Source organism: Chanodichthys erythropterus, chromosome 13, assembly GCF_024489055.1.
Source record: "Chanodichthys erythropterus isolate Z2021 chromosome 13, ASM2448905v1, whole genome shotgun sequence".
NCBI lineage: Eukaryota > Metazoa > Chordata > Actinopteri > Cypriniformes > Xenocyprididae > Chanodichthys > Chanodichthys erythropterus.
In genome coordinates, this window is record NC_090233.1 from 47,932,732 (window position 1) to 47,956,808 (window position 24,077).

General features: G+C 37.1%; 1 protein-coding gene across 1 annotated transcript in view; it reads left to right on the top strand.

Moving 5' to 3' along the window:
• Positions 1–9,947: 9,947 nt before the first annotated feature.
• Positions 9,948–24,077, top strand: part of ptgs1 (prostaglandin-endoperoxide synthase 1) — a 38,926-nt gene continuing 24,796 nt past the window's right edge. Inside the window, exons 1-4 of the mRNA XM_067405910.1 lie at positions 9,948–10,227; positions 10,318–10,407; positions 14,026–14,142; positions 15,808–15,948. Coding sequence (XP_067262011.1) covers positions 10,221–10,227; positions 10,318–10,407; positions 14,026–14,142; positions 15,808–15,948 — 355 coding nt within the window. The 5' untranslated portion in view covers positions 9,948–10,220. The remainder of the gene's footprint in view (positions 10,228–10,317; positions 10,408–14,025; positions 14,143–15,807; positions 15,949–24,077) is intronic.

A 24,077-nucleotide genomic window follows, 5' to 3' on the forward strand; every position in this document is an offset into this window, starting at 1 on the left:
TGTTGTCTAGGTCTCAAGTGTCACGCATTGAACGTGACAGTCACTCATTTCGGTCTTTTGTCACGCACTCCCAACACACATTGTATTTCTCACGCAGAAAAACTATTAATCATATATTTAATATGCCGCAGCACCCAAAATGTATCTGGCCGCGCCGCTCTCTCTATGGAACCGGGCAGGAATCAAGGAATCAATCTATCATCTATCTATCTATCTATCATTTATTTATCTGGGCAATAACTTATTAACTGCATTCTTAGTTTTTTATATCTGGGCATCTATCAGGGCAATAATTCATTTTAACTGTATGTATTTATTTATATTTTCTTAAATAAATAAATCTATTTTTATTGTGCTGCATAAAACTGAATTTCATTGTATTACAGTATTTCACAATTGCTAAAACACATTTCTTGAAACCATCACTCATTTTCTCAAAACATTAAACACAAATCCAATCTTCAAACTAATTTCACAAAACCTCTGACTCTTCTGGCAAAATCAAACAAAGCTTTCAGATCATACACACATTAAACAATATATAAACACTACAGATCATTCATTAGAGATTACATTAAAAAATGGAAAACACAACATCCAGAACATGAGGTTACAGAAAAAAAAGTATATAGTAACACAGTAAACTCTTTTTGCCATTACATAAAATGTATAGAAATCACAAGTAATGTAAATATATAGTATACTGTATGTACTGCAAGTACAGTATTATATAGTATTGAATGTCTGTATATACAGTACTTACATACTGCAAACACACAGCAGTCTAAATGCAAATGACTAAAAGGTCAAAGAAAACTCTAAATGAAAAGCATGATACAGTACACAAAAAAAAACAAAGTTAAGAGTCAGTGAGAGATTCATTCTGCTTCAGCATCACGTCTTCATGTTGGGTCCGGCCTAAATCAAGTCAAGTCACCTTTATTTCAATTGCAATTTATATACATGGTTCATACATTCTGATTCTGTTTGATTCATTTACACACTGCTGTGCCCAATCTTAAACACCTGTAACTTTTATACTTTTCTAATTATATAGGCTGGGTTTGATTTTTTTCAGAGATATTGTTAGAGTAAAGTATATATATATATATATATATATATATATATATATATATATATATATATATATATGAAAATATTTATTTCTCACCACATTGTAAAACCATTCAACACATCAATGCCTTTCCAAAGGTTATATTTTGCACTGAAAATTAGGACATATTCTAAATATATTACATGAAAAAAAATATTTGTGGAGACAAAACACCAAAGCATCATCTTTTGGCCTGAATCTGGCCATAGCGCTTCATCCACATCTCAGGCGATGTCTTTTCATGTAAGACAGCGAGGGAAGAATCTTCTTGAAAGGTGAATCCATCCTTGCACAGATCCTGCATCAGTTCGGTCAGGCCTTCTCCATGGCTTGAATGAGGCATATCCTGACACAGGGCTGGAGATTGTAAACCTTCCATGCCAAAAAAACAACAACAAACAAACAAAAAACTCCTCAATGGGTTTAAGGAAGGGACCGGGATGTATTGGAGTGAAAATTGTGGATGCTAATGAAACCAGTTTTTTGACCAGGGCAGATAGGTGGAAATTTCTATTGTCCCACATGACAATGTATCTCATCTGCTCTGCATCCATTTGGTCTTCTGCTGTGACGATTTTGTGCAGTCTGTCTAAAATGTGAATATGTGGGCCGTGTTGTAAGAGCCTAAGTTGGCATGCAGGTGGAGGACCACATTCTGTGTGATTGCAACATCCATTGGGATGTTACCATCGCGTTGGCCCGGGACATTCAAAATGATTCAAAATTATGTTTCTCCCTCTCCCTCTTACTGCAACATTGCCTTTCATTTTGTTGAAGACTCATAAACTCACATTTTGTCTTTTTATAGTACTATAGCACCTGATTGTTGAGTTTACAGTTACGTAAAAGGAAGCCTCAAGTGAAAAGCCTCGCCAACTTTTACAATCAGACCTTTTACTATCTCTGTCAGCTCCACCGCCCAACTATCACACTCTTCAGCCCCTCCAGGGTAAGCTTCTCATAAATTACCCTATGTAAACATGCCTGCTCCTCCCTACCACAAAATCACAGAAAAGAACATCCTCACAACCATCAGCTGAAGGGATTCGAGCTTTTCAGCATATGTGATCAGATCATCTAATAATTCTGCACTTCGAAATCTAACAATTTATTGCTTCATATTAGAGGCTTAAATTTATAATTTAATATTACATGTGTTTAATCATTACAGCTATCAGATAAACAAAGCATTTTCTTGACAAGTAAAAATTATTTTCTTGTTTTCTGGAAAAATGTAATTACAGTTTTTTCCAATTGCTAACACACAATTTTTCAAACTAGTCTGGTTTTATCAAAACACTTAACACAATTCACAAAACCACACACCCAAACTGCAAAATACCTCATATATCCTGCAAAATGAAGCACTGCAACCGAAACTACACAGAGCATTATCAAAATCAAACTTTTGCATGAAAATGGCACACACTTCATTCATATTACCAGATTTTTGCCTAACCACCTACACACTGTTGGGCATAATGAAAAGCACCCCCATCTTTAGTATGCTTTGCCATAATACTAAAATATGTATCAGATTGTTCACATGCACAGAAATATTTGCAGATACACACACATGCTGTTGCAACATTTTTATTTTTTTTCCTTCACTACAGTAAACAAGTCAGTACAACATAAGCACAGCAGATATATTTACATGGGACTGAAAAATATTCTTACAAAAAAAGTAAACTGAAAAAGAAAATTTCTGAAAAAAAAATATTACAGTAAAAAAAAAAAAAAAAAAAAAAAAAAAGGCAAGAAAAATAATTAGGCAGCATCTTGCCGCACAGCCGGGTCTGGCCACAACGCCTCGTCAACATCACAGGCAATATCTTCCCTTGCCAGACATCGAGGGAAGAAGCGCCTTGAGTGCCTTATCCATCCCTGAATTGCACCCACATCAATCTCATCACATGCCTCTTCCATGGCCTGCACAAAGGGCTGCCGGTCATATAACTTCCACCGCCATGCCGAAAAGAATTCTTCTATGGGGTTCAGAAATGGTGAGTATGGTGGGAGGTATTGCACGAGAAATGTTGGGTGGTCAGCAAACCAGTTTTGGACTGGGGCTGCACGATGAAAGCTCACGTTGTCCCATACTACAACGTACCGGTTTCTTTGATGGTCTGCATCATTCATACGCTCTGGTGGTATGAGAATGTTGTGAAGTCTGTCCAGAAATGTGAGAATATGGGCTGTGTTGTATGGTCCAAGTTTGGCATGACGGTGGAGGACACCATGCATATTGGAGATGGCAGCGCACATTGTGATGTTCCCACCACGTTGGCCAGGAACATCTATAATGGCTCTGTGGCCAATGAGGTTTCTCCCTCTTCTTCTGGTCTTTGCTAGGTTGAACCCAGCCTCATCTATAAAGATGAACTCATGTGGGATTGCATGAGCATCCATTTCCAGTACTCCCTGAAAACGAAGAACAAAAATCACTCAATATGGTGTTATCCAGTACACTGGGAAACAATGTTGTGTGTAGTGTACTGAAGTCAATATAGTACTTACATCCACATATGCTCGTCTGAACTCTTTGTTTCTTTGAGAGTTTCTCTCAAACGGCACCTTATAAAGTTGTTTCATTCTGATTTGGTTTCGCTTGAGAATGCGAGCCAATGTGGACAGACTAACTCGTTGAATGTTGTTGAATAAGGTGTTGTCTTGGATGATGTGGCTTTGAATTTCTCGTAATCTGATTTCATTATTTTCCAAAACCAAGTTTACAATGGCAGCTTCCTGTACCCCGGTGAACATTTGGCCCCTTCCTCCACCATGGTGTCGTCTCTCAGTCCTTTAGAAAAAATAAAACAATATATAGGGCTTGGACAATGCAGCCTAAATATTTTCCCCCACAGTAGAGTACATTGTACAGGAAACTTGTACAGTTCATGAATGGCTGATGTCATACACTAAGTAAACAGGTGTCACCCAACTGATACACTATGACATGGGGTATACTACATGTGTACTACATGAAATTTTGGTTACATACCTGTTCTCCAGTCTAAAGGTCCGGATGACAGAGGCGACAGTAAAACGGCTCAAGTTTGGCTGCACTCTCTGTCCAGCCTCACGCATTGTCAACCCATGGTTGATGACATGATCTACTAAGGTTGCTCTGATTTCATTTGAAAGTGTTTGTCTTCTTTGGCCATGAACTCCTCTACCTGCTCTACCCCTACCTCTCACTCTTCCTCCCCCTCTTATTCTCAACCTCCCTCTTCCTCTTCCTCTCTCTGCAATGTCTTCCATTGTTGTTGTAAAAAAAAAAGGTTCTCACCTGTGGTCTTTTCATAGTGCTTACATCCTGATTGAAGTGTTAACAATTAACCACTGAGGTGTTTGGCCAGGTGGCACATGTAACTGGCCAATTAGCTCATGTAGTGTCATTTTGAATGGCAGTGTTTTGAAATGGCAAACATGTGACTTTATGTCAGATTGTTGTGTCTTATGCAGAGAACTGTATTTAGTGAATTTAAAAAGTGCTATTTTGAAATGCAAAATGTGTGTAAAACAGAAAAGGTGTTTAGACTTTTGGAGACTTGAGAAGAAGTTTTGCTCTCTGTGTGTCAGTTTAAATAATTGTGCTGTGCATGTCATTTTAGTGTGTTAGCAATTGGAAAAAACTGTAAGCACAGCAGATATATTTACATGGGACTGAACAAAAATATTCTTACAAAAAAAGTCAACTGAAAAAGAAAATTTCTGAAAAAAAATATATTACAGTAAAAAAAACAAACAAAAAAAAAGGCAAGAAAAATAATTAGGCAGCATCTTGCCGCACAGCCGGGTCTGGCCACAACGCCTCGTCAACATCACAGGCAATATCTTCCCTTGCCAGACATCGAGGGAAGAAGCGCCTTGAGTGCCTTATCCATCCCTGAATTGCACCCACATCAATCTCATCACATGCCTCTTCCATGGCCTGCACAAGAGGCATGCGCACAAAGGGCTGCCGGTCGTATACCTTCCACCGCCATGCCGAAAAGAATTCTTCTATGGGGTTCAGAAATGGTGAGTATGGTGGGAGGTATTGCACGAGAAATGTTGGGTGGTCAGCAAACCAGTTTTGGACTGGGGCTGCACGATGAAAGCTCACGTTGTCCCATACTACAACGTACCGGTTTCTTTGATGGTCTGCATCATTCATACGCTCTGGTGGTATGAGAATGTTGTGAAGTCTGTCCAGAAATGTGAGAATATGGGCTGTGTTGTATGGTCCAAGTTTGGCATGACGGTGGAGGACACCATGCATATTGGAGATGGCAGCGCACATTGTGATGTTCCCACCACGTTGGCCAGGAACATCTGGCTCTGTGGCCAATGAGGTTTCTCCCTCTTCTTCTGGTCTTTGCTAGGTTGAACCCAGCCTCATCTATAAAGATGAACTCATGTGGGATTGCATGAGCATCCATTTCTACTACTCCCTGAAAACAAAGAACAAAAATCACTCAATATGGTGTTATCCAGTACACTGGGAAACAATGTTGTGTGTAGTGTACTGCAGTCAATATAGTACTTACATCCACATATGCTCGTCTGAACTCTTTGTTTCTTTGAGAGTTTCTCTCAAACGGCACCTTATAAAGTTGTTTCATTCTGATTTGGTTTCGCTTGATAATGCGAGCCAATGTGGACAGACTAACTCGTTGAATGTTGTTGAATAAGGTGTTGTCTTGGATGATGTGGCTTTGAATTTCTCGTAATCTGATTTCATTATTTTCCAAAACCAAGTTTACAATGGCAGCTTCCTGTACTCCGGTGAACATTTGGCCCCTTCCTCCACCATGGTGTCGTCTCTCAGTCCTTTAGAAAAAATAAAATAAAAATATATATAGGGCTTGGACAATGCAGCCTAAATATTTTCCCCCACAGTAGAGTACATTGTACAGGAAACTTGTACAGTTCATGAATGGCTGATGTCATACACTAAGTTGGCAAACAGGTGTCACCCAACTGATACACTATGACATGGGGTATACTACATGTGTACTACATGAAATTTTGGTTACATACCTGTTCTCCAGTCTAAAGGTCCGGATGACAGAGGCGACAGTAAAACGGCTCAAGTTTGGCTGCACTCTCTGTCCAGCCTCACGCATTGTCAACCCATGGTTGATGACATGATCTACTAAGGTTGCTCTGATTTCATTTGAAAGTGTTTGTCTTCTTTGGCCATGAACTCCTCTACCTGCTCTACCCCTACCTCTCACTCTTCCTCCCCCTCTTATTCTCAACCTCCCTCTTCCTCTTCCTCTTCCTCTCTCTGCAATGTCTTCCATTGTTGTTGTAAAAAAAAGGTTCTCACCTGTGGTCTTTTCATAGTGCTTACATCCTGATTGAAGTGTTAACAATTAACCACTGAGGTGTTTGGCCAGGTGGCACATGTAATTGGCCAATTAGCTCATGTAGTGTCATTTTGAATGGCAGTGTTTTGAAATGGCAAACATGTGACTTTATGTCAGATTGTTGTGTCTTATGCAGAGAACTGTATTTATTGAATTTAAAAAGTGCTATTTTGAAATGCAAAATGTGTGTAAAACAGAAAAGGTGTTTAGACTTTTGGAGACTTGAGAAGAAGTTTTGCTCTCTGTGTGTCAGTTTAAATAATTGTGCTGTGCATGTCATTTTAGTGTGTTAGCAATTGGAAAAAACTGTAATTTTGACTTACTTTTCCTGAAAACATGAAAATAATTTTTACTTGTCAAGAAAATGCTTCTTGATTTAAGAACTTTAAGATATTTTGACTAACAAGACAAAAACTCTAAGTAAGAACAGCACTCCTGTTTTGTTTCTTACAGTACAAGCAAGCAAGTTGAGGAACACTGCATTTGATGTTTTACAGTACTGTCTTTTCTTTTCTATTTCATGGCTAATTATTTTTGTTTTGATTAAAATATGTTGTGATTGTATATTACAAACTTTGTTCAATGATTCCACTGTGTCTGTAGTATTCTCTCTACTACAGTACTTTTACAGAGTACATGTAGTTCCATAATGAAACCTGTATCACCTATTTTGTTCTACAATATTTAATGATTGTACGAACAATGACACAGTGAAACTATCGGTTGATTGTGTGTTGGTGATCTATAGTTATGTAACAATGGTATTTCACAGTAAATTTGTGTTTTGAACCAATGATTGTGCAAGTGCAAGATTGCTTTAAAGATGTGAATGCACAAATTTCTGTGTCTGTGTTACAAGTGATAACCGTTTTGAGTTTTGTGTCTAGAGTTTTGAAAAATGACATCAAGGTTCTGAAAATAGTAGCAAAGTGATTGTGAAAAACTGTATGTTATTGTTTTGAACATAAGTTTAACAGTTTTGAAAACAGTATGTAAGCATGTTCAAATTGGCCTGTACGTACAAAGAGTTTTGGCAGTTGTTGTGTCTGAGTGAGAAAAGAATTCATGAAATTTGAGAGATGTAGTCATTGAATGCATTTTGTGCCAAAGCAATGATAACTGATCTTCAGTATAGCCCACATAGACTTCTGTTGCGCTCACTGTGTGGAGTTTTGCAAAAGTGACTTAAGTATTGAGAAATGTGTCCAAGCGTCTGTAAAAAACTGTATATAGTTGATTTGATCACATCATTAGAAATAAGTATGAATAATTTTGAGTCATTGTGTTTAAAGGATGACAACTGTGTTGTAGTTGTGTTTAACTTTTGCCACATGTATTTACCATTTTGCAACACAGTGCAGAATGTGTTTTAGTGAGTAACAATGTGTTTAGAGTTTTGCAAAAAGAGTGGATGAGATTTGCAAACAGTGTCTTAACTACCTGAACTTGTTTAAGGTTTTGCCTACAAAGTGACTGATTCGACAAATGGGTTTAGGCCACTGAGCATTGGGTTCAGAGAATGGGGTTTAGTGTTTTAGCAATTGTGAAATACTGTAAATATGCAATGACAATAATTAAGAGTGACTGCATTTCTTATTTGAGTCCAACAAGTTCAAACTCTAAGAGCTGCGCATTATTTGTGTGCATTATTAGCGTATGGAACTGACAGAAACACTACTGCCAGCCAGCGGGACATTAAAGAGGAAGCGTTGGTCCGAGCTCACAGGAAGGGAATGATCTTTGTGAGGGAACGCAAAAGTTTTGCGAGGGAACGCAAATATTTTTGTGTGGGAACGCAAAGTTATATCCTCCCAGTAAAAATCCTCCCATCCCATTTTTTTTTTCCTAGCTATCAAATTTTATTTTTAGAAAAGATGTGTAATCAAGTGTCTTCCCACAAAATCAGTAATATTGGAAAGATATTGGAAAGATATGCTGCTTCTGAGGCACTTTGAGGTAAGGTGCTTCCTAAATGACAAATCATCAGTTACACACAGAGAGATGTTTACATGTAGTTTCCTGTTGATCGGATCAGAGTCAGTTATTCCAAACACTTGAATATGTTTGTCTGATAGCAGCTCTGTAATGATTAAACACATGTAATATTAAATTATACATTTAAGTCTCTAATATGAAGCAATAAATTGTTAGATTTCGAAGTGCAGAATTATTAGATGATCTGATCACATATGCTGAAAAGCTCGAATCCCTTCAGCTGATGGTTGTGAGGATGTTCTTTTCTGTGATTTTGTGGTAGGGAGGAGCAGGCATGTTTACATAGGGTAATTTATGAGAAGCTTACCCTGGAGGGGCTGAAGAGTGTGATAGTTGGGCGGTGGAGCTGACAGAGATAGTAAAAGGTCTGATTGTAAAAGTTGGCGAGGCTTTTCACTTGAGGCTTCCTTTTAACTATTGTCAAACAGCTAGAAGCCATTAGGAGGATATTTCTTTCAGTATAGTTTAACAATGTGTAAGTCAGTTCCAAAACTGATAAGTGTGCTAAGAAATTTAATTGAAGATTCACACCTACTTTTCTCCAAGGTTGTTTTTATGCTGGATCTGATAGAACTCAATTTTAATTAGCATTGCCTAAATTATCATTTTACATGCATGCCATGTTTTTTTTTTTTTTCCTTTTAAAAAAAGAGGGCAGTTTTTGTCATCATCCTTCTTATTTCCCTGAAGTTCAGCCTCATGCAGGGCATACAGCCAGAATAAGCAATGATTTTGAACCATGTTAACATGCCTGCCTGCTCGAACAAGATCCATAAAGTTTAAAATGGTTTGCTTCCAGTTAAATGTACTGCATATTACAGCAATGCACAATTTCTTTGTGTCATTTGCAACATTTCTTTAAATTTTAGGCCTATTGATATAATATGTTCATCATGTTTACTCCTGTAGCAACAGTAGACTTTAAAATATTATCATTATTATAATGAGCTTAAAAATTATACATTTGTAGATTGCATAATGTTTGTTGTTGTAAAGTAATTTGGCTATTTGGACCATCAAATGTTTAACTCAGAACTAGCAATGTTATGTTGATACTTTGCTGCAGACTTTATAATAATAACATTGAAAAATACTGTAGTAAAGCACAACAATTTGTAACATCGTGGAACCAGTCATTCAGTTCAGACAGGGCACTGAAATGAAATGAGTTCATCTTCATTTGTTGTGAATAAAATTAAACATTGTCCTGTTGCTGATTCATCATCATGAATCCTTGTTCCGCTTATAAAATCCTAGTTTTGAAGTAGGCAAAATAATTTATTAGGATGTGATTGCATTGTATCTGATGTAAAAGTCCATTAAATCGCGTCTAGTGTTGCTCTTGCTCAAGAAATTCAGGCACACGGTGGCGCTCCAGTAGCTAAATTCATTCTTTTTTCTTCTCAATTTCTTCTCAAAACTGAACGACTGTTACAAGGCGAGATCCATCTCTATTTTGCATTGGTGTTTTAATCGCGAGTTCAGTCTGAGGCGAAAGGGTGGAGTTTCCTGCTATAATGTTTTTATTTTTGCTCTAAAAGTTCCATTTGAACGATTTTTTTCTTATCAGTCTGCAAAAATCCTCCGCGAGTCTCTGCGCACGAACTGACTTTGGCATGAAAGCTCGCATGGGCAGATAAACGACATGGAATTATTTATTTTGAGTTTTTTTAACACCACATTTTGAATTCTTTGTGATTACGTACTCGTATTTTTTTTTTTATTTAATTCATTTTGCGTTCCAAACTGCAATGAAAGGTGAGCAATTAACATTTTTAGATCTCTTAGATGTATATAACATATATATCAACTTTTGTGGCAAGCCCTATCAAATATCTTGCTTTGCAGTGTTTAGCTTTTGCCTGAAGTGGACGTTTATCCTGCTGCTGAGTCTCTCTTTATGTGTTGCTGAAGAAAGCCCAACTTCATCAAACACTGGCAAGTATCTCCATTATGTGTGTTATGGTAAAAAGAAAAAAGATATCAGTGTATTTATTTAGATTGGTCAGGTAAACTGAACTTCATTGAGGTCGTTTTTTCATGTTATCTGAACTAAGTCCATTCAGTTTTGCGTTTTCAATAGATTTAGGAGTGACAATAAAATCTTATTTTGATTTCTCAAAATTTTCAATGCTTATAGTATGACAAGCATCTTTAACATACTTCGAATTTTGAAACCTAAAGTTAGATGTTAAATCACACAACGGCTTTAAATAATTTATCACAGAGATTTCCAGCATGACTCTCCTTTTCCTTTCCTCTTCATGGAGGTAGTATGCGTAAGCAGCAGTGAACAAGTCTGATCTTGGTTGGGTAGTATGTTATCTTTCTATCAATCTCTCTGTTTACATAGTTTAGCTAATTGAATGGCCAGCATGTTGGGGTTTTGTGTTTTGTAAATAGATTAGTAGTTAACCAACTACTCTACTAAGCTCACTGATGCATGTGCATGAGCTTGAGGATGTTTGTTTTATTATGAAATAATGGAAAGAGTGGAAGATATCTGCCACACAATGTGTGCACAGTAACCACATTTCATTCAAAATTTCTTCTATTTTTAGGCTGTGTCTGTCATAATGTTGTCAAGAGAAGTAGAGGGTCATGCCACTGACAACCATGAGCAAAGATATGATGTGTCTTGTATTTATGAATAAGCCTTATCAGGGGAAGCCTGTTGTCTCATTCCTATCGAGACTAAATGAATAGTATTGTGAGAAATGTCTTTAAAAATGTATTCGAGAGCATAGTTTAACAATTCACTGTACAATACGGATCATTTCACATATTTCAAATGTTACATTTGACACTACGAAAGAAATTAGTGCAAATGTTCATGACATTTTGGTCATAGTTGCAAAATCATCTATCCCAGGTGAAAAAGTAAGACCTTATGTAGCCCCGCCCCAGTTCAGCGCTGCGCTCGTTGTCTTTTGACTTCCGGCTTGTATTTCCACAGCGATCGTATGTATGAATTAACTGCTCATTTTAAAATCTTCCCGTTCTACTGACATTTGTTAAGACACCCGCTTTGAACATCACAATGCTCATGATAACTTTTGTTAACTCTACAACACGTAAATCCACTTCACCAGCGATGCCATAGAAATATACAGGGCTACCGCGAAAACGGAAGTTCAAAGACAATATTCTAAAGATGGCGGCGCGCATGTTTCTCTGGAAAATAAGATCTATAATGTACTTAAAGTGCTCTATTTGCACGCACTAATTTTGTACTTAATATACTAAAAAAATATTCTTTAGTACTTAAGATAATCTGCTTTGTGCTTCTAACATAGTATCTCTAACATAATAACATAAAAAATGCTTTTAACATACTATCTCTGTATTTAAAAACGTATTTAGTTAACACTTGTAGTAAATACATTTTTTAAATAAAGAGATAGTATATTAAAAGCACATTTTAGTTAATATTTCATGGTGTCTCAAAATAGCACAGTTGAGTACACTTAGATATTCTTAAAATATCTGAAAATCATGTTTTTAATGTTGTTTATGTCTATGTGGTGTTTTTAATCTGCTTTAAGACAAACCATGTGCAAATTCATAAGTCAACACCATTGCTGAGTATTTTAACCGCAGTAAACCAAAGACAGTCTAAAATCCGCGGTTTGAAATCGTGGGTGTTTGTGACATCACAGGCTACCTTGTAACCAATCACAACAAGGGCTGTGCCAAGTAGGCTATGCGAGCGCATAGTGACAGCTGACTTGAAGTAAAGCCAATAAAGTTTTTGTCCAATATTTTAATACTGTAAAACATAGCTAAAACAATATTGCTCTGAGCGTGTGTGTGACCGTGATTCATGTGCATATTCAGTCAGTGTGGCACGTCAAGTTCTGAGAAAGCTTTAATCAGTCCATTATAAATTCTGATTTTGGCCGCCTCTGGAATGTATCAAACCATAGATATTAGCCTACCTGATAAGTTCAAGTAAATACGCTGGAAATCCTCGCTCATTCAAGGATGTGCATTTATTTCATGAAGCCTACGGAGAAGACAGGTGCCTGCAGGATTTCATCTGAATGTTTTTTAAATCTGAAAACTCCAAAAAGCAACGAAATTGTCAAACATCCATTTAGCGCGTGTTCACAGAGGAAAATGGCTGCTTGTTCTCTCGATACTGTCTGTTTTACTGAGAAATCGCTTCAGGTGATTCAGTGAGAGAGCAGTTCAAACAAATACAAGTGGATTCAGACCGTTTTGCAAAGGCTTTTTACCAATTCATAATTTAAAACATAATCTAAGCGTCAGAAAATACGTGAGTTCAGTTGCACAGCTGTTAAACTGAAAATATGAAGCAAAGCAAGCTTTTTTCTTAAAAATCCACAACACTAACAACAAATTGCTCGTCACTATAGCAACAGTAGAGCTGGCGTGAGCAAGTGGAGGCGGGGCTACTTTGCATATTCATTAATCTGTGTATATTAAAGGAGGCAAGGGTTACATTCAAGCTATTTTATAGGGTCATGAAACCCCAAAACACTTTTTTAAAGATGTAAACAGATATGTTTAGGCTGCACGACATTTAAAACACTAAAGGTACTCATTAATGTTATTCATAAGTGTAAAATAGTCATTTTTGCATTTTTCAGAGTGATTTCTGTCTTCCGGTTTGAAAAGCTGGGTTGGAGCAACGTCACAAAATCTGACGTAATCGTGTACTTTCGGCCCAAGTATGGGCATGGTCGAATATGCTGACCTAGACCGTTTCGAGCGATTCTCGACATATATATTCATGACATAAAGCTCATTTAATCCAATCACTGCGCTGTAGTATGCATAAGATTATAATTGCGGTATATGTTTTCCCCAGCACAGCAGCACGTGTTTGTATTTTGCCCCACGATGTGGTCAGAACTGGAGTTTGAATACGAACACATGAAAAATACGATTGTGATTGATATACAGGCGGAGCGCGCATATGCTCGGTTTCAGCGCGGAGCTCCGCGTTCAGTTTAACAGCACTAGCCGCGTGGCTCATAGCTCATACGGAATAAAGTATCCGTGTTTAAAGTTTTTATTTCACACATTCTCCTGCACCACACATTAACCAGCACAGTGTAGTTATGCACACATATTTCATCAAGTCTTCTTCAAATGAATTAAATGTGCAAACTGGACACTGATACTGTGGTGTAGCCTATCTGAACGCGACGACATGATTTTCAAAAGACTGATTTTGAGACTGCAGTGCTCCTAAACGTAATCAAAGCAGCCTATTATTAGCCCTATTAAATATTCTTTCGCATTTCTCCCTTGTGCTTGGGAGTTTGTTGTCATTTTCTCTGTGCACATATTAATATTCATTATTCAGGGGGACTTTAAGATTATCTTAAGAAGTACTAAAGAAGAATTTTAAGTATATTAAGTACAAAATTAGTGCGCGAAAATAGAACACTTTAAGTACATTATAGCAATATACTTTTTACACCTGGGATTTACCATTATACCAACATTAATCCATGGAACCATTAGACGCATAACAGCAATGAAACCTTTTATAACTTTGACTGTATTATGGCTTGTTTTTTCCAGTGAATCCTTGTTGCTATTACCCTTGTCAAAACCAAGGGATTTGTGTTCGATTTGGCCTGGACAGATATGAATGTGACTGCACCAGAACAGGATACTATGGAGAAAATTGCACTATACGTATGTATCTTGCTTTTATCTCTTTCCGACTGTATATTTGTACTGTACTCTTTGACTGTATGATGTCAAAACAAAGTGATGGACTGAGCTACAGATAATAATAATGTTTTTCCATAAACTGAAAATTAAACATTTCTTCAATTTTGATATTAAACAAAGCTGGAAATTAAGCTGTGTGTAATATAATAGTGGTACATAAAATGATTTTAACAGAACAATAAACTATCACAGATGTTTTGGAAGCAGATACCTCTCTGCCCAACATCTGTGCCAACCTATTACTGGCAGAGAGAAAGGCTCAAGACCAATTTTCGTTTTCCCACAACCCCCCTGTCTATGTTAGCCAGCCCTGCTGTCTGTCTGCTTTTCCGTTTCTCTTTTTTTGTTTTTTGCTTCCTGTCCCTGAACTTTTTGGCACCAGTGATCTTGCTCAAAAAGGATTTGCACAAAGTTTCAGTAAGTGGTAGGATGATTGTGTTTGGTAAAACACACAAAAAAAACAAAGATGCATGTGTTATAAAAGAGCTTTGTTTTCTGGAATAATTAGATTGCTTAATTAGTGTCCACCAAATTGAGTACAATTTTTCAAAGGAATTCCAGGACACATATCCGTTGTTTTTGGAATATATTCTACTAATTCAGGGTGTAATCATAATCCCACACAGTTGCACATTTTCATTATAATTACATTCACACTCTTAAAGGTGCCGTAGAACTTCTTTTTAAAAGATGTAATATAAGTCTAAGGTGTCCCCTGAATGTGTCTGTGAAGTTTCAGCTCAAAATACCCCATAGATTTTTTTAAATTAATTTTTTTAACTGCCTATTTTGGGGCATCATTAAATATGAGCCGATTCAGGGCTGCGGCCCCTTTAAATGCTCACGGAGCTCGCGCTTGCCTTTAACAGCATAAACAAAGTTCACACAGCTAATATAACCCTCAAATGGATCTATACAAAGTGTTCGTCATGCAGCATGTCTAATCTCGTAAGTATGGTATTTATTTGTTTACATTTGTTTCTGAATAAATTTGAGGCTGTGCTTTGTGGCTAAAGCTAACATTACACACTGTTGGAGAGATTTATAAAGAATGAAGTTGTGTTTATGCATTATACAGACTGCAAGTGTTAAAAAAATGTAAATAATGACAGTCTTTTCTCTGTAAACACAGTAATAAACGATGGTAACTTTAACCACATTTAACAGTACATTAGCAACATGCTAACAAAACATTTAGAAAGACAATTCACAAATATCACTAAAAATATCATGTTATCATGGATCATGTCAGTTATTATTACTCCATCTGCCATTTTTCGCTGTTGTCCTTGCTTGCTTACATAGTCTGATGATTCAGCTGTGCACAGATCCAGACATCCTGCCCTTGTCTAATGCTTGAACATGGGCTGGCATATGCAAATATTGGGGTCATACATATTAATGATCCCGACTGTTACGTAACAGTCTGTGTTATGTTGAGATTTGCCTGTTCTTCAGAGGTCTTTTAAACAAATGAGATTTATATAAGAAGGAGGAAACAATGGAGTTTGAGACTCACTGTATGTCATTTCCATGTACTGAACTCTTGATATTCAACTATGCCAAGATAAATTCAATTTTTAATTCTAGGGCACCTTTAACCTCTTTCTCCTATCTGTTCTTCAGCTGAGTTCTGGTCTCGAGTCTATCGCCTCCTGAAGCCCAGTCCTAATGTTGTCCACTATGTGCTAACCCACTTCGACTGGCTATGGGACATCATCAACAGGACGTTCCTCAGGGATTGGCTCATGCGCAAAGTGCTCACAGGTTGGTTTTGTTGCACATACTCAGCATGGGTTGTGTGTTCGCATTCATAACGTTGCTCGTGTATTTATGTGGGATCATTACAGGCATAAATAGTACAACACCTTCATTAGAGTGTCTATAAATGGCAGTGTGTACACATTTATTTGTCTTATTGTTAGGTTCAGTTTTTCTCTTGCGTAATGCACTAATCAGTATCCTATGCCTATGTGTCACTGTTCCTTCAGACTTGGATATTTGTTAAAACATTTTTTTAAAGGGGACTTCTAGCTAGAGACAGGTTGGGAGGTCGACTAGTCAATTACCAACCACCTAGTTGGTTAATGCAGTGGTGTCCTGGAGGGCCACTATCCTGCTGTCAATTATAGTCACAATTATATTAATTTACATTCCTGTGTTAGTTTCGTTAACAAAATCTATGACGAAAAATATTTGTTGACAAACTTTTATTCAAGACGACATCAACATCATTAAATGATAATCTGACTATATCAACATGGAATATCGGTAACGTAAATAGACGAGACTTTAATGTAGTTTGAAAAAACTTTACCAAAATGTCTCTTGTTTTTGTCAAATAAAAAGAGGAGACAAAATATGCTGTATGACTGCTGTACAAGCCTCTATGAGCTTTCATGCTTGTGGTTGCCAGATGTCAAGAGGGTCATTCCGTGTCACTGGCTCAAATTTTTCATTCCGTGTCCCTGGCTCAAATTTTTGATTTTGTTAATATTTTTTTCTGTTGAAAGACAAACATAAATAGTGATGAAACACAGAGATTTCAAAGGGAAAGTTTATTAAGATTGAGAATCTAGAAGGATATTAGGATACCTTGAATACTTTTAGAGATACAGGCATGCAAACTTTGGAAAAGGAATATTCCTTTTTCATATGGCACTCAGACAGGTGTGTTCTATGCAAGTGAGTTGATAGAAAAACACAAGATACATTTCTAGTTTCAACATTATTTGTTCTTCAGATATTCCTCTTTAAAAGAAAAAAAATATCTGCTGTATGCAAAGTGACCCACATTTGGTTTTTGACAACTGAAAATGTGTACAATTTACCAATTTACTCATGGAGCCGCATTGAGATCTCCATATCTCTGGGGATGAACCATTGAGGTCCTTTAAAATGAAGATACCAAAAAGAATATTTGTTAAGAACCAGAATCTAAAAGGATATTAAGATATATTTAATTCTTCTTGAGTTGCAGCCATGCAAACTTAAGGCAAAAAAACAAAAACAAAAAAAACAAGAAGTGCTTTTTGCCATTTTTAACCGTCACTGTTGGCATGTAATGTAACAAGGATTACTAAAGTCAACAGATTACTAAAAGACCTACCAATATCTGTGTAAAAATAAAATAATGATCCTGCCATCTTTCTAAAGTCATTTTTACACCCCTCTAATTTTGCTCGAAATCTCAGGTGAAAATTGTCATTTTGACCCCCCTCTACAAAATAGTGGATTACTCAGTAAATATGCATCTGTGACATTTAATATTTTGGCTTTCAACCTGGAAGTTAGCATCACTCTAGTTCCCTTGACAAAAAGCCAGAATTTTCCACTGGCTTTAATATTATTGCAGGAAATAAGCAATGAGACCAACAAAAGTTTATGATTCTTTCATGTTTTGTTCATCAAGATAATCTTCAGAAATTAACAAAACTTTTATAAATTTTGATGCCTAAATTCTATGCACTATGCATTATTGAATTGTGGAGTTACACTGCCCTCCAAAATTTTGGAAACGCCCTAGAAAAGTGATGTTTTGAACAATATTGGCATAAATCCTTTTTAATTTGTGATAATTTTGCACTAATAAAAGGACAAAAACACAAACTACGAAAAACACAAACTACAAAAACATATTTTATTACATAAACAGTTTATACATAGAAAAAACTTTCGATTCATCAAAATATCCACCATTAGCAGCTATCTGACCTAAACTGAGTTCTAATTGGTTCATTGTATTCTAAACTTAATTGGCAATCAATTGTTGAAGCTATTAAGGTGTGCTGACTGCTGAAAATATTTTACAAACCAGGCATCACAGCTGGCAAAGGGGCATGTCTGACTTTGACATGTATATATTGCCATTATTATTTATTCAAAATGAAAATTATTATTGCAGGTCTTCAATAATAATGTCAAGTTATGTATTTGCAATAAAAAATTATAAGGATTTATGCTGATATCGTCCAAAACCATACTTTGCCTGGGGCGTTTCCAAACTTTTGGAGGGCAATGTATGTTTGACTCACTAAGTTGAGAGAGACGGCATCTTTCTTGAGTGGTTGTGGTTTCAGCACCAAGAACAGACATGTCCACAGTGTTTGAGAGCAGAAAATACTGCTGATAACTTATTTAATTTACTTGGTGTTTTTTTTAATCATTAAAATCAATTTTCTAGGTGGTTAATAACACATTTTTCTGTGGTGTGACAAACTCAAAACACATATTTTAATATTGTTTTACACAGACTTTTAATGCAATTGATCGCATAGAATACTCCATGTCATGCAGGAATTACGCTCTCCACACAAATACTTGGCCAAATAATAACGCACATTTCATTTTCATTTTTGGGTGAACTATCCCTTTAATGTGTAAACTTTTTAGATTAGCACCAAACTACTGAATGCACTTGAATGTCTTATAATATACACTGTAGCTTTGCACATCCACACTAACACCTTACCTTAAATATCCAAAATGTCCATGTCACTCTGCAAACTAATTTAGGAAACTGGTCATATTGTATGCACTGTTGTGAATTTAATGAGCTTTGGGTAAAAAACACCATTACCTTCTGGATGTTGTGTGACATGAGCTGACCTAAAGACAGAATTAAATTCTTTCTGTTTATCATGGTATCCGAGCCGCCTAAATTGTATAAAACTTTCACTTTTCTCAGCCCCTCACAACCACTGTACCAATGCAAATATTGCTTAAGGCTGGTCTTATGGGGAAGGGGAGAATAAGTTCACTAACAGAGTGTAAACATCAATGTTTGATCAGCACACAGACATTGAAGTCTTTGGCTGAGTGAGTATCTACAGAACTTCCAGACCACACATGTATAGTTTAGACAGAAATTCTGCTTGAAGTCTTGGTTGGTAGATTAGATGTTATCTGTTTTCTTTGTTCTGGCAAAACTGTCTATAATCTAAATGGCTTGGATGTAATTCAGATGGTGGCGTATCTGAGCGTGAATAAATTATTGTGCTTAATGTGGGTGATTGTGCTCTCTAGTTGTTGTCAGAGTAAATGGCAAGGTTTCAATGAATTTGGCTTTTTGTGTAAAGGGAGTCTCCTTTAACTCAGTATCCTTCCCATATTTACTCAGTCACTACTCTGTTTTGAGTTGCCCCCTATTCTGTACAGCCCCTTTTTTATCATTTCCTCCCAGTTGGCGCTCTGTAATTTTTTTTTGTAATGTAATGTAACTTTATGTAATGTAAATGTGGTGGCAAGATACACTAGGGTCAGAGGAGGCTATCATTTTTTTCTGCGCTCATTTCCATGAGTCCAGCCGTCTGTTGCCATGGCAATGCTCATGTACTCTGCAAGAGGCCCTCAAATTCCTCATGTCCTTCACACTGCTGTTGGCTAAAAGATTTCCTTGTGCGAGCCAAGTTACTGAATACCCTGAGGTGTTGTTCCAGTAAAGTGTAATGGGCTGAAGAGCATGATAAGTCTACCTGAATAGTGGTGTTGCTCAATTTTTGTTTTATTTCAAAACACTTTTACTGCAATTGAGGTGGAATACGGGTAAGGTTAGAGACAGGTTTGATGGTTAGGTTTAAGGGTGAGTAATATATTTAATATATATTTTTAATATAATGAATAAATAGGCTAATATAGTGCATGTATTTAGCGAACGAGTTAATTTCTCTGGCGAACTATCAAGCTGTGGAGTGGACTCCCCTGAGGTAAATGCTACGTGACTGTTTACAAGCTATTTATTGACGTCTTTGCGAAGTTGAAACACTGATTGAGCATTAAACACAAGATATACATCTCAGTAAGTTGTACTATATCTTTCAACATACCTGCAGATGTTCATTCATGTTTATAACTTTTAAAGAGGAAGAGACGATTGTGTTCACTCTTGCAATGCGCTGCCGCTTGAAATGAGGTGCCACACCACATTAAAGAATGTCAAAATGGCATGTTTTTGTTTGAATTACATGATAAAATAAACAGAATTTGAAAGATGACACATTGTTTCTTATCGAAAGTAACAAAATGCGGAACTTATTGCAATTATCTGTGGCTAGGCTACAACGCTGTATACGTCATGTAGATCCAGTAAGCCAGGGCTCAGCGGGGCAGTTGTGGGCGTGGCACATTCGGTACGCCATGAGAGTGTCGCGTACCATGGATGGTGTATTGCAGTTTTTCAGTTCAGTTTGAATATCATTCCACCCAACACATGCTTGGGTAAGTTGTAACAATTTAACTAAAGAAGCAAAAAACAGAGGCCACGCCATGCAATGTGCTTCACAAAAAAGTTTATTGTAACAATGCAAAAGAACAATCCAAATGTTTCTCTCTATAGGGCTTTTCACACTTGAAAGAGTTAACCCTGGGTCATTACCCCTGGTGAACGGAGTCCTGGCTTACTTACTTCATGTTTCACACTGCTCACAATTCAGGGTTAACAACTAATCCTGGGTATTCATAAGCTGATGTTTCACATTACCCTGGGTTAATATTCTTATTTGCATATTTGTGGTGTCAGTCATTCATTGAATTAACGCAGTATGTGACCTGATTACATATAAGCTCTAACATTGCATCCTCGTATTGGCGACTGTACTACAGTGGGTACGGAAAGTATTCAGACCCCCTTAAATTTTTCACTCTATATATATTGCATCCACTTGCTAAAATCATTTAAGTTCATTTTTCCCCCATTAATGTACACACAGCACCCCATATTGACAGAAAAACACAGAATTGTTAACATTTGTGCAGATTTATTAAAAAAGAAAAACTATAATATCACATGGTCCTAAGTATTCAGACCCTTTGCTGTGACATTCATATATTTAAGTCCAGCTGTGTTTGATTATACTGATTTGGACTTGATTAGGAAAGCCACACACCTGTCTATATAAGACCTTACAGCTCACAGTACATGTCAGAGCAAATGAGAATCATGAGGTCAAAGGAACTGCCTGAAGAGCTCAGAGACAGAATTGTGGCAAGGCACAGATCTGGCCAAGGTTACAAAAAAAATTTTGCTGCACTTAAGGTTCCTAAGAGCACAGTGGCCTCCATAGTCCTTAAATGGAAGACGTTTGGGACGACCAGAACCCTTCCTAGAGCTGGCCGTCCAGCCAAACTGAGCCATCGGGGGAGAAGAGCCTTGGTGAGAGAGGTAAAGAAGAACCCAAAGATCACTGTGGCTGAGCTCCAGAGATGCAGTCGGGAGATGGGAGAAAGTTGTAGAAAGTCAACCATCACTGCAGCCCTCCACCAGTTGGGGCTTTATGCCAGAGTGGCCCGACGGAAGCCTCTCCTCAGTGCAAGACACATGAAAGCCCACATGGAGTTTGCTAAAAAACACCTGAAGGACTCCAAGATGGTGAGAAATAAGATTCTCTGGTCTGATGAGACCAAGAATGAACTTTTTGGCCTTAAATCTAAGCGTATGTGTGGAGAAAACCAGGTACTGCTCATCACCTGTCCAATACAGTCCCAACATCATGCTGTGGGGGTGTTTTTCAGCTGCAGGGACAGGACGACTGGTTGCAATCGAGGGAAAGATGAATGCGGCCAAGTACAGGGATATCCTGAACGAAAACCTTCTCCAGAGTGCTCAGGACCTCAGACTGGGCCGAAGGTTTACCTTCCAACAAGACAATGACCCTAAGCACACAGTTAAAATAACGAAGAAGTGGCTTCACAACAACTCCGTGACTGTTCTTGAAAGGCCCAGCCAGAGCCCTGACTTAAACCCAATTGAGCATCTCTGGAGAGACCTAAAAATGGCTGTCCACCAACGTTTACCATCTAACCTGACAGAACTGGAGAGGATCTGCAAGGAGGAATGGCAGAGGATCCCCAAATCCAGGTGTGAAAAACTTGTTGCATCTTTCCCAAAAAGACTCATGGCTGTATTAGATCAAAAGGGAGCTTCTACTAAATACTGAGCAAAGGGTCTGAATACTTACTTTTTTAATAAATCTGCAAAAATGTCAACAATTCTGTGTTTTTCTGACAATATGGGGTGCTGTGTGTACATTAATGAGGAAAAAAAATGAACTTAAATGATTTTAGCAAATGGCTGCATTAAAACAAAGAGTGAAAAATTTAAGGGGGTCTGAATACTTTCCGTACCCACTTTATCTGTACTATCAAGTTTATACTGAATGGACATTTCAGACTTTAAATGTAAGAATGAAATGAAGAATGAAAATAATGTCTCTTCTTCACTCAAATTTCTGAGTTTTCTGTCAGCATTTGACATTTTTCCTCTCAAAAGCTGGAGTGATCAAACACACAATGTAAAAGTCAATTGCCACAGCATGCAGACTCCATAAGGTCTGCCCCCCACTGAGCTCTATCACCCTTTCAAACACACTAATTTCAAAGACAATGGGAGGCAGTGTTTTATCAGGAAAGCACAGGCCACTAGAATCATACATTCAGTCTATAAAAATGGATTCTTTGCCACTAATTCATTGACAACTTTGTCTAAATGAATTTACATGCATCTCCCCAGTACATTTTGTATATTATATCTGTATTTTGTTCCTTTGTATATTGTAAAGTGTTATAAATGCATGTGATGATACTTCTTGATATTGTAGCCCATCTAGGTAGTGTTTAATATCAATTATAAAACGGATAGTTCCAGCCTTTGATTCTGATTAGTTGAGCCGCATTTGAAGCCATTGTAAAATTTCCGAAAACATACAGCTGATCACATTACATAAGTATTGATGCACCATTGAGTGTGTATGTTGCTGCGTCTGTCTTAGCAACCACTCTTAGCAACATAAACAAATGTTTGTTCTCTGTTGATTTAGTATTAAGATTGTGAACAAAGTTGCTTTATAGTATTGAAACTGATGGTTCATCCATCTTGTTAATTTACTCTTTTCATAGCTTCATTCCCGTTATGATACGGTTCAAATTCATTTCCACTCTCTCATTTCCTATGTATGTGTGAATTGTATGTTTGTTTTAGTCTATGTGTTTGTGATTTAGTTAAATAAAACTTGTGTGCACATTCTTGCGAGTTGATTCTGATCTGCTTAGAAACCAATGTCACTGATAACGACACTGCTTTGATCACAGCTATGTGAGAAAGAGTTATTTTCTCTGTGGCCACGGATAAATATCCTTTCTGAAGTTTATAGATGATCAATACTGAGTGTTCACTGGCCGAACAGATTAATTGATTGTAATATTAATTTGCAACAGCACAGTGTTTCCATGACTGTCCGAAGCAAGAGTGTGTGATTGGTTGTCTGTTGCTGAGCGTCTAGCTGTGACATTCTAACACCACATCATTTCACACTGTACAAGTTTGGCACCTCAATGTGGGGTTAACACCACAAAAGCCATGCCAACACTTCTCCGGGTAAAAAACGGTGCTAACCCCATTTCTGAATTACAAATGTGAAACGTTCCTTTACCCGGGGTTAAAAGCTGTGTTTAGAACAACGATAACCCAGCCTTAGGCGCAGTGTGAAAAAACCCTTCTGTGACTAACCAGAACTGAAATCCACTTTCTGTTTGCAGGAGTGTGTGCATGTGTCAGGGAAATGTCTTGTTTATTCTGTTTGAGTTTTACTCTAAGTTGGTTTTGCTCTGTTTTCTGTTTCCTTTGTTCTTTAATCTTCTTGTTACTCATTGTTTGATTAGTTATGTCAACTGTGTCTTATTCCGTTGATTAATTTGATCTCTATATATACCGTGTTTGGTTCAGTTCTTGGTCCGTTCTTATCTTAGTATGTATGGTTTTTCTGTTCTCATGGTTCAAGAAAGTGATTTCTGAGTATATTGTTTGATTTACAAAAGTGAAGACTATTTCAAATGAATCCTGAATTTTTTATTTTATCATGCTGCAACCAAATGTAACAGCATGTGTGTGTAAAGTAGTTTAC